An 11,770-nucleotide genomic window follows, 5' to 3' on the forward strand; every position below is an offset into this window, starting at 1 on the left:
ACATTGAAAATTTTTCAACAGCTACGGGACTAGCTGTCAATAGAGGGGGGGGTAGTGTAACGGTTCGAGTACACACTGAACTAACATCCGAAAGGGATCCGAACATGGGCACGCACTAGCCGAGGGCAGATCTGCTGATATAAAACCCCACCTTCTCCATACCGTAGCTCGATAGATTTTTGATATCCTTTCGTACAAGGCCTATAGGTGTCTATTCGAATTAAGGCTCGTTTGATGTCCCACGCACTCCCATATGCCTCTGAGTGACACTACCGCCGATACTGATCCGAGTAGTCTTGCCTGCGCCGTTACATATATAGGAAACGGAATTTCTTGGATTTATTATATTAACTAAAGGAGTGAAAATAAACCTAAAGAAGATATAGACTGTATAGGAATGGCTAATACCTAAAATAGTTAAGGATATTTAATCCTTCTTAGGATTTGCAAATTACTATCAAAAGTTTATTAGAGATTACTTAAAGATTATAGCACCCCTTATAGAAGTGATAAAAAAGAAAATAGGTTTTAAATAAGAATAGAAACATTAAGAGGCATTTAATTAAATTAAGCAGATATTCCTGGAGGCGCCAGTACTCGAGATGTACAGCCCTTAACGACCTACTAGAGTTAAGACCAACGCGTCTAACTATGCACTTAGAGCTGTATTGTCACAGCAGTGCCCAGATAGGAAATAGAGACTAGTGTTCTACTATTCACGGAAGTTCTCTAGAGTAGAACTTAACTATAATGTTCATAATAAGGAACTACTTAGAGTAGTCGATGCCTTTAAATAATAGGAAGTGTACCTACTAGGACTCTCTGAATAGATCGAGGTTTTTACTAATTACTAGAACTTGACGAGTTTTATAACAATAAAAAAACTTAACTAATAATAAGTATGATAGGCAGAGATGCTAGCCTAGTTCGACTTTAAGATTACGTACCGCGCAGGGACGCTTAACGGAGTAGCGGACGCTTTAAGTAGAAGGTCTAATTTGCGCGAAGAGGGTTATAAAGAACTATATAACGCCTTACTTAAGATGATGCCCGATGGTAGTCTGAAGTATAACTAGCTGGAACTAGCTAAGGTAGCTAAGGTGGCTAAGTAGGTAGAAACACTATAGAAATAATAGCAGGAAAAGGTAACGCTATGGGCGTTAGAAACGGACCCCTACTTGCTGGAAGTAATAAACGATAAGAAAGAGCTTAAAGCTCTAAGAGAATGTATAAGCACGTATATACCTCTATATATAAGAACCGAACTTATTAAGACCTTGTACGAGTCCCTAGAATATAGACACGCAGGTGTGGACGAAATGGTTAGACGACTAGCTAAGGTGTTTGTAATACCACGCTTGCGAGCGAAGGTGCAGGAAATACTAGATAACTATTTGGTATGTCACTAGAATAAGCCTAAGAGATATAAGCCCTACGGCCTATTATAACCTCTATAGCTACTATCTAGACTATGGACAAGCGTAACGATGGACTTTATAGTAAAGCTCTTAAGATCGTTAGAACTAGGATTAGCTTAATTTTGCGATATAATTCTAGTAATCGTAGACTGACTGACTAAGGCAGTAAAATTTGTGCCTATAGAAGAGACTATTACGGTAGATGAATGCGCGTATAAGGTTACAAAGGCACTAGTGTTAGAGTATAAGATACCTAAAGAGTTTATTACCGATCGTAATAAACTGTTTACGTCTAAATACTAGAGTATATTTCTAGCAAAGTTAGGTGTTAAGAAGAAGCTTTTAATAAGCTTTTACTTAGAAACAGACGGCTAGACGGAACGCACGAACTAGACATTAGAATAGTACCTATGGATGTACGCTAACAAATTGTAGAACAACTAGGTAGAGTTACTACTAACAGCGTAATTGGCCTATAATAGTATAAAATTAGCAACGATAAAGTATTCGCCACACTACGCGAACTACGGATATAAGCTGACTGCTTACTGAGATCTGAAGGATATCGAAAGTATCGCGGTAGAAGTAGACGATAAGGCGAAGCTTATACGAGAATTGTATAAAGAATTAAGTAGGAATATAGCCTAATAAAACCTTATAATATCTAAAGCAGCGAATAAACTAAGGATTAAGGGACTAATCTTTAAGAAGGGGGATAAAGTTTTCTTATTAAGATAAAACCTGAAAACTAAACGACTATGTAGAAAATTAGACAACCTCCGAATAGGACTATTTGAAATCCTAGAGGAAATAGGAAAAGTAAACTATAAGTTAAAACTCCTATAAGGTATACGAATCCACCCTGTCTTTTATAAGAAACTCCTGGAACTAGCACCTTTAGATACTGAGCTAGTAATGAATATAGAGCTTGAAGATGATGAGTATGAGGTTGAGGAAATTAAGAACCTGCGAAAAATCGGTAGTTAGTAGAAGTACTTAGTTAAGTAGTAAGGATGGCCTAAAAGCTATAATACTTAGGAACCTGAAGGAAACCTGACGAACTGTAAGTTACTGGTACGTAAATACTACTAGAAGCACCCGGAGAAGCGAGGGGAAGCCTTTTAAAAAGGAAGGAGTAATTAAAGGAAGGATTAAAGGAATTAGCCTGTAACTAGCCCAGATTAGTCGATAACTTAGATAGCGGTGGTTCGATAATAGGAAGGCCCGTACTGCTAGGGGCTAAGCTCCTCTCGGCCTGCTCTTTCGTACGATTCTATAGACTTAAGATGGTATAGTTACGATCGGCGTACGACCGCTTAAGGGCCTTAGTCTTAGTAACCTCTAGACGAAGACGCGTAACTTCGGCCTCAGCCCGCAGAAGAGCTAACTATTTTTGACGCTTGTCTGCTTCTACCTTTTTCTACTCCTCCTTAGTCACGAACAAGCTATAATTAGCTTTTATAGAAATACAACCGGTATAACGCCCCGTAGCGGTGTCTACGAAATAATAAAGGCCCTTCTCTTTATAATATTTATAACGAAAAGTTATTTCGTTTTCCTGTAATTGAATACGGTCAGCACGAGCCTAGCGCTGTCGAGTTAAGTTCTTAGGACGAACGCGATAGGAAGACTGGACCTTGGGTATGGTTAGGAAGGCTATGAGGTAGAGACGGCTACAACGAGTGGGCGGGCTCTGACCTTATATGCAGCCGGCGTCTCAACACGCGGTATGGGAAAATAATATTCTAGGGTATTAAGACGATAGCCCTAAGAGGGGAGGTAATGTTACAAGTAATAAGAAGGACTCTCTCCTTAACAAATGACGAGATGGCTGAAGGCCTAAGGACGTCCACGTCAGAAGGTAATGATCAACGCGGGGCGTCGATCACGTGACTTGGCATCCCGCTAAGGTATGGCCTCTGGGAGGCCACCGCATAAAGGGAAGCTAATGTTCTCCTAAACCTCCCGCTAAGATGGGATGTCGGGAGGACAGGACAGGAAGCAATGAGGATATAAGGATGGATGGATTTCATTATTTACTCTCGTTGTGGTCAACTCAAATTGTACTTTCTTACTAGTATCTTTACTTAACAAGATTGTCATAAGTTAGTCTATCAAATAGATTAGTCTTGTTAAACCCTCCTTAAGCACGCCAACTCCACTGCATCGCCAGACAAGCCTCACGGAATACTAACGTAATACTCACCTGCCTTAGTGCGGACCAGGATAGAGAAGTATAGACCCATACCCCGTGTAACAATAGGTACGTTATCTTATATAAAACGCTGCCTAACTCTATAGTTAGGTAATAGGCCTTCCTCTAAAGCTTAGATATAGCTAGTAGAGCTATATCTATACCGTTAGGCGGATATATTATAGATTATAATTACTAGAGGACTGCGCTAAATTTAACCACCTCTATATAGCTAAATCGCGCCCTAAACTATATAGGCGGGCTGCTAGGCAGTAGAGACTGCGTCTATTATCTCGCGCTTCTATTTCTATATAGGTAGTCGCTATATCTAAGGTATATTACGGCTAGATCCACGAGGGATACTATACTTATTACTAAAGATTAAAGTATCGTAGTAAAATGTAAACGTACGCTAGTTATTAGCCTAAATAAGACGCTATTACGCTACTACTATACTAATTTTTAGTCAACGAGTAGCTCTAAACTTATATAGGCCTTTATCAGCCAGCGTACGTTATATTATACGCTGTTGTAACGACGTTACAACTTTGCCAAGTATCGGACCAATCCCAGAGCCGGATCGGAGGTAGTATTCGCCGCCCTCTTCATCAACCACTCGTTGTGAGGTCGGATCCGATTCGGATCCGACTAAGATAAGTATATAAGGAGACACTCCCTATAGCTAGCTCTGTAGACTTTTAATATCCTTTCGTACAAGGCCTATAGGTGTCTATTCGAATCAAGGCTTGTTTAATGTCCCACGCACTCCTATATGCCTCTGAGTGACACTACCGCCGATACTGATCCGAGTAGTCTTGCCTGCGCCGTTACAGCTGTAATACTTCTTTAACTCTAGCCTTACGTATTAGATTAGCGTACTTAATAGATAGATTTCTTTTTACTATTTATAATAGTCGGCGGTAATCGCGAGGTAATAGTATTAATTTAGAGCCTAGCCGCGGTAGTAGTATTTCTATCGTAATATTATTTTTTAGATACAGCGTTACGTGCAGCTAAGCGCGTTAGTAATTTTAGCTATTAATAAACTACCTTTAAACTACGCGATAGCGTAAGTGCGTTAGGCTTTAGATAACTCACATCCGCGCATTTAATTATACGAAATTTCAGCAGAAAAAGAGCTTATATTGGTGTAGTTACATGGTGTTGAAGAAGTGGTGGATCTGAGCTGATCGCGTTGGTGTTGCGAGGCTCGTGCTTACGCGAACAGATCGCTGTCCTAGTACTGTATATGCAACACAAGGGTTTCGCTGACGCTCACCCGAATCATTTTACTTTGTACTTTGACTGCAAAGTCAGTTTTTCTGATACCCGATTCTGACAGGTTGGGGTGTGGCCTGTCATTCCTTTCCCAGATAAATGATCTGATAAGCTATATAGCAAACTGTTGTAGCTAGGAGAACTTCGAACAAATGGGAATTTATTTGAGATGATGGGCCGATCAATCTGCTGATCTAGATCAATGGAACAATCAGACTATATACTATCAATCTAAGTCTAACTCTATCCGGTGAACTATCCCAGCCTTCATCTGATCGACCATTCCTCCATATGATAAGATCAGATGGTTCAAAAAGATCGGACGGATCATGTGATCCGGATCAGTCTGATTCAGATCAGGCTGACCTTTTGGTACTGGGACACAAACAGAGATAAAAAAGTCAAGCCATATATCCAAAACATTTGTTACTCGGCCTCATAGTCACACAAAAACTGATCGGGTCATTGAGGGTATCAATGGTATGATTGTGCTGTCTTGCAGGGAAAGATGAAAAGTAAAGTGCTCAGACAGCTGTAGGCAAGTTATGGGATCAATATTGATTTTGAAGGATTGCTGCCTCCATCACACAAACACAGCAGTCTCACATGCTAACATCCTTCAAAATCGTCTCCACCCGTGCGAACGAGAGCTCTTCCATGGTTTCATTCCAGAGCTGGTCTCTAATATCCTGTCCCTCAAACGAATAAACAAGCGGAGCCATGCTGTAGATTGTCGTCAGCGAATGAAAAAACAATTAGACCCGATAAAACGCCCAGGATACTTTTCAAGATGACTTACGGAACCATTTTTTGGAAGGAGAAGAATTCTCCATGGGTTTCTTTGCCATGCTTCACAGCAGCATCGACCACGGTTCGCGAACCGATAGCAGACGAGTAGTAGATACGTCGCAGAACCGACTTTCCGATAGCTGCGATGATGCCCTTCTCGTGCTCCTTACCGAATTCAGTGTCGTGCAGCCCTGCGGGCGAGGCTGAATTAATTATGGCAACAGTCGTAGGCACCAGCTTCGCGAGCTTAGCTAAGAAGAGTTGGCCGAGCAATTTTGAAACCATCATCCGGTCCAGCAGATTGATGTTGCCCGGCTTGTCCAGGGCAGAGAGTAAGGGACGCTCACTCCTCTCCTTGAAACTTGTCCAAGCGGACACTTCGGAAGACACAAGGGTGATTCGGGCTGGCTGGCTTCTGTCCTTGGTCTTGCAAACAGGGAGGAGTAGGATGATCAATAAGGCTGTAGACAAGTAGTTCACTTGGATCATCTCATCGTGCTTGGTACGTTCGTTGAAGGTGCGACTGGCCGGGAAGATACCGACGCTAAGAATGACTATATCGAGACGTTCCAAGCTCTTGGTACGTTCGACGAATGAGACGACCGAGCTGTAGTCAGAAAAGTCAACAAGCCAAACTTCGATCGCCTTGGCATCAAGTGTACGACTCTGGGACAGCTTAGCCAGAGCAGCTTTGCCTTTTTCCTCACTGCGGACTGCGAGGATGAGCTTGCTGAGCCCAAGATCTAAAAGCTGACGACTAGACTCAAAACCAACACCCGAATTGGCGCCGGTAACGATTGCCGTCTTGCCTCGGAGATCAGCATCGCGAACCTCGGTAGGCGTGACAGTGAGTTGATTGTAGAAGAAACGCGCTAGGCTTGCCTGCTTCTCGGGGGTGATATCGTATTGATGGTTAGCAAACATGCTTGCGAAGTGCTTGAGGATCCTGATAGAGAGAGCAGAAGACGAAGAGAAAGAAGGGAGTTATACGATTTTCCGGATTCGCGAGAGGAAGGATTTACGGCACAAACAATAATGGGTATATCTGGGCACGGAAACAAGGACAAAGGCCAGCATAGACGAGGACCAACACGAACACGGACCACCAACAACAAGGATCAACAGGAACACAGGCCAATTGGCTGAACAAGTTTCTTGGGATATTCAGACGAATGCGGAGTGTCTAGCTTGTTGAGGTGCCGATAAGGACATGCTGTAATGTACTCCCTGCCCTCGCTGGAGAGAACATCCTCCATTGTAAGTCACATATGTGGATACTAGTGTTTGTATGTATATGCAGCCGTAGCCCTTAAGAGAGGGGAAACAACGACCGCATTTTGATTTGAGGAGAGATTTCGTTGATCAATATCCTGAGGCATCGCTTATTGTTTGTCGGCTTTAACAAGAGCTTGCAATGCAGCTCCGCTACCATCTCGTCGGGCCACTATTCGCGCAGTGCATTGGTGTTGCTCATGCTACGTCTGTCGGCCTCAATAGCCTGCAAACACAAACAACAAACGCCGCAGACCTCGCATCTTTTGGCGAACAAGTTGGTCTGTCCGAGTCTACAATCCAGACTTTAGGAGAGAAATTTGCCCAAGTCAGAGTTTGGAAAATGCTTAAACCCAGCTACAGTGTCTTCGATATTATCTCACTGGATAGTAAGAGCGAAGGGACTCGGTTTTGTTTGGATTTGCGACGCATTTCCAAAGCTGCGCAGGTAAAAGGTATGACAGGTAGGAGCAAGCTGATGAGCAGACGTTGATTAAGATGAATACTATTCTCAATGGAACATACTAATTGTCCTTTAGGTAGCACCTTGACGGAATCCTGAGCTACTCATACGTAGAATCTGGATGCTCTGAGTAACGCTCGGCATCTGTAGTACATTACTTGAGTGGGGCTTAGTACAGCGCGACGCCGCTTCTTGGGCGTAGATAAGTTCAATCGCCCGAGGGGCTCAGAGTGACGCGAGGCGGAGAAGGCGGGCTTTAGTTCGTCAACTTGGAGGGCAGGCAAATCAACGTCTGTTTTGCGAGTATTCATTGCGTCTCAGTATCTTAGGCCCAGCCGAAGTCAATGCTTCCGCAGTCTTGCATACGCTGAGGCAACAGCAACTCTTGGTTCGACCGAAAACATTCGAATGAACACTATCTGCCCACCAAAGCAGCGCCTCACTGATGGCTCGTAACTATGCACTAGCATGATATGACGTGTATCATATTTGGAATAATACAAATCGGCAAAAAGGATGTAACTCGTTGATAAGAAAAAGCAATGGCTATACACCACCCAATTATAAAAACTATAACTAGATGGCAGAAACAATACTGATCAACTCACAACGCTCACATATGTAACACCAAGACTTTAGAAATTGATGTGGCAAGATTATCTAGGGCTCGTTTCCAAAGAGCTGGCTTGTTGCTGGACTGGACTGTTGTCAGAGCAGTCCCTACTGTAAAGTACTAGTATAACGGTGCCCGGACTCGGCTAGTAGACCGAGAAGCTGCGATGTGGCATCGGCAACCAAGATCAGGTCCGGAACCGATCCACATGCCGAACGCAAGGAAATATATTTACACCTTGGACTATCATCAGCCATAGAAAATACTGAACCTTATGGCTCTGGTATGTACTAAATAAAGGCACTGCAGGACAATGCGAAAGAAGGCCGGACAGAGGAGCGTAAAAAAGTGGCTCAGGAAGCCGCCCGTCCAAAAGAAAGCAAGCAACATGAAGTCGAGACTCTCAAAAGGCTCTACAACAGTCCAAAAGAAGCAATGGGTTAGTCTCAAAGTCACCTAGAGGGCAACAGTCAAAGCGGAGAAGTAACAGTCGCGTTGAGGGGCGCCGTCGCCAAGGATTACCAAATGTGCGGCTTCAATTGTGCGGCTTCAATTGTGCGAGGCGAGCCGCTCTGGAGGTTTCGCGCACCGTCCACCATGCCCGCCCGCTCATCCACTCATCTCCTGCATTCTTATGGAACTTGGCACGCCATCATCGGTCAGCGCTTCAGCTTTCTCAGATGCTGTTGATGAGACTTCAATCCGCCTCCTCCGCTTCTCTCAGACCGAACATGGCGTCTTCGTCGGCGAACTGCACAAGTTCCCCATCGCCGGTGCGCCTCACTATTACACAGCCAGCTACGTGTGGGGCGAGCGCAAGTACACCGGAGTGACAGTCGATGTGAAGACTGGAAGACTCCCTGTACTCGACAGCCTCGTGCCATTCCTTGACATGGTCACTCGCCATGGCGACTTCCAAGGCACAGATTGGTGGTGGATCGACTCTCTTTGCATCAATCTGGATGACAGTCGTGAACGTGAGAAGCAGGTGCACATCATGGCAGAGATCTACAAAAAAGCGAGAAGAGCCATCGTGTGGCTAGGCGAAGAGAAAGACGGCGACAGCGACTGCACCAATGCCATCGACTTCATGCAATACCTTTCCGCTTTACAGTTTACGTTCAATGGGAACGATATCGCGATGCGCAAGCAGCTGCAAAGCCCCGAATTCACCAATAAGTGCGCTGCTGTCAGCAACTTGCTAGCTAGACCTTGGTGGACGAGGGTGTGGACATTGCAAGAACTCGTCCTCCCGAAAGAGGCGAAGCTCTACTGTGGTACCACCAGCATCAGCCGCGGCAGGTTCAAGAAGGCAATTTATAGCATTTTCCTTTGTAGCACCATGAGCCAAGAATTCGAACATGAGCTTGTACCGCGAAAGCTGTTCGACGGCGCATTCAATCGACGTCGTATCCATCAATGGCATACCAAGCCAGATTCAATTGGCATCAACCTGATTGCCATCATGGCATACTTGGGCAACCACTCGGCAACCGACAGCAGAGATCGCATATACTCCGTTCTTGGTCTCATCACTGAACAAGATAGAAACCTCGTGGGTCCTGCCGAATACACTACCGACATCACGTATCAGTTCGCGAGGCTTGTTCGGTCCTTTTGGAATGTCCACAAATCGCTTGACATCATCTGCTTTACGCACTTGTTCAGTCGCAGCGCAGCAGTCAGCGATCTGCATGCTGAAGACGCAGCACCTACATGGACTCCCGATTGGAGGACGACTATCGAGTTCGCTTCTCCTGTGCCCCTCATGGCAAGCCAAAGTGCATGTGAACACATTGGAAATTTCAGACCGCTGCGGTCAACACGTTGGAAAGCCATGTATGACGCTCCTGGAATACGACTGAGGAAGCAAGCACATGTCTCTTTCTCAGATGACCTAAAGGATCTGTACTGTAACGGCGTCGTGTTGGATACAGTTCACGGGCTAGGTGGGCTTGATGGACAGGAATTACGATGCCAAAGCTTCATCTGTAGAGAGACTGGGCATGAGTTGATGCAGTCGCAACAAGAGCAAAGCAGCGCACCCAGAGCCATCATGCTACCTATGGATTGGCTTGGAGCCGTCGCTCGTTCCTTGGTCATCGACCGACAGGACAAGTATCTGTGCTTTCAAGCGCCAGTCCACTACATAGCCGAATTCCTTTTCCTTTGCCATGCGTGTATCGATGGCGACCCGGTAGACTGGAGCTTCTCTACATGGTTCGAGTACAACAGGAAGCTGAGACTTGGTGACATGTTGCTAGAGGATCTTGTGAGACGGGTACCTACCGAGTTTACGTCTCCACCACCGACACTGCATCGGCCACCATCACATCCCATTCACCAAATGAACGACAAACTGAGCACCTTCCTCTCGCGCTTCCACGACACTGTACGAAAGAAAGCCCGCCGATTGATGGTCACAGAACGAGGCTATGTTGGCATGGCACCGTGTCGCGCAAGACCTGGCGACGTTGTCGCTGTGCTATTCGGGTGCAGCATCCCGCTTGTTTTGAGGAGAGATGCATCTCGAAACGCTTGGCAAGTCGTAGGCGAAGGCTTCGTGTATGGTTATATGAATGGCGAGATTGCAGAGCAAGTCAAGAATGGGAAGCTTAGTGTGCAGAGGCTGAGGCTTACATGAGATGCCGCGCTCGTCCTCAGGTCCCAACTTGCTGCACAAACAACACAACGTCGCTCCGTTGGATTTTGAAAGCACAGCATGATACGTTTTTTAGTTGAAGGGTTTTCTCAGTTGAGGGAGCACATTATGGTTCCCGTCACCGTGGCCTGCTGAATTTGGCTTAGCTGATTTGATTGCTTTAACGGCCTTGTAAAGGCTATGACAATATTTTTTTATGGAAACAGGTAAAAAGCACAAGGTTATTTAACAACTACTATTGCGTGGGCACCTATCTGTATAACTGTCCAGCACGATGCTATCAAAATCCGCAACACGTTCTTTAATTCACTCCGAGAGCCAGTTCATCTCCGCCTCCGTTTTGCGTCCACTAAAACCAATCAGGGTTCCATCTAGATATCAAAGGCGGAAACCGCTTTGTGTTTAGGAACGGACTTTTGGTACTGTCTACTTTTTGTATACTGTACCAGATTGGTGCTCCATCAGAAAATCGGAGATGGATATAGCGTTAGGTTGTGCAAAACGTACGTCCGAACGCCGCTGGACAGAGCTTAGTTTTGTTGGCGCTTACACGGTAAAACAAGCCCTGTCTAGTGCTAGTTAGCTCTACATTTTCTTTTTTGGAGGTGAAACAGGAATGCATTCTTTAGCTAGAGTTTTCCAAATCTATCTCTCGCTGAAAACTTCATTCAGCTGGTAGTTCTAACGTGCGGGATCAGTAAGCTGGGCAGATCAGTAAGCTGGGCACCCCGCCCAACCTAACCCGACGCTCTGCGCAATTGCTCTACAATAACGCAATAAAATAGAATAAAATTAAGAGATATTATTCTCTATATAGATTTACATGAGATCCGAGTATGCCCTTGAACGTGGCACTTCGTACACGTCGGCGGTGCGCGCTGACGTCGCTCACCAGCCTGGCTCTGGCTAGCCTCCATCACCATCCTTTCTGCCTCTGCAGCTATCTGCTGACCCTGTTGGACCTGGAGTACTCCACCAGAAGCAATATATTGACGCTGCTGACTCTGCTTTTTTCGTTGACGCTGGACTTGTATACGTAGCTTCTTATTCTCCTCTGCAAGTATTGTTGCTGACTGCATCG

At 45.0% G+C, this 11,770-nt stretch overlaps 3 protein-coding genes across 3 annotated transcripts; 2 read left to right on the forward strand and 1 right to left on the reverse strand.

Moving 5' to 3' along the window:
* Positions 1 to 1,136: 1,136 nt before the first annotated feature.
* Positions 1,137 to 1,954, forward strand: COCSADRAFT_93879 (uncharacterized protein; the record flags this gene model as incomplete). Its single annotated transcript, XM_007703481.1, has 2 exons — positions 1,137 to 1,397; positions 1,901 to 1,954. Coding segments are annotated over 2 exons (315 nt in total), but the record flags the coding sequence as incomplete, so codon positions are not given.
* A 3,458-nt stretch (positions 1,955 to 5,412) lies between these two features.
* Positions 5,413 to 6,603, reverse strand: COCSADRAFT_200940 (uncharacterized protein; the record flags this gene model as incomplete). The annotated part of the gene is made up of 2 exons (XM_007703482.1): positions 5,413 to 5,613; positions 5,690 to 6,603. 2 exons carry the CDS (start codon positions 6,601 to 6,603, stop codon positions 5,493 to 5,495), a joined length of 1,035 nt encoding a protein of 344 aa, XP_007701672.1. The 3' UTR covers positions 5,413 to 5,492.
* A 2,024-nt stretch (positions 6,604 to 8,627) lies between these two features.
* COCSADRAFT_120711 (uncharacterized protein) lies at positions 8,628 to 11,040 on the forward strand. The gene has a single exon (XM_007703483.1). The coding sequence runs from the start codon at positions 8,662 to 8,664 to the stop codon at positions 10,669 to 10,671; it is 2,010 nt and encodes a 669-aa protein (XP_007701673.1). The 5' UTR covers positions 8,628 to 8,661; the 3' UTR covers positions 10,672 to 11,040.
* The last annotated feature ends 730 nt before the right edge of the window (positions 11,041 to 11,770 follow it).

Source organism: Bipolaris sorokiniana, assembly GCF_000338995.1.
Source record: "Bipolaris sorokiniana ND90Pr unplaced genomic scaffold COCSAscaffold_10, whole genome shotgun sequence".
Classification (NCBI taxonomy): domain Eukaryota; kingdom Fungi; phylum Ascomycota; class Dothideomycetes; order Pleosporales; family Pleosporaceae; genus Bipolaris; species Bipolaris sorokiniana.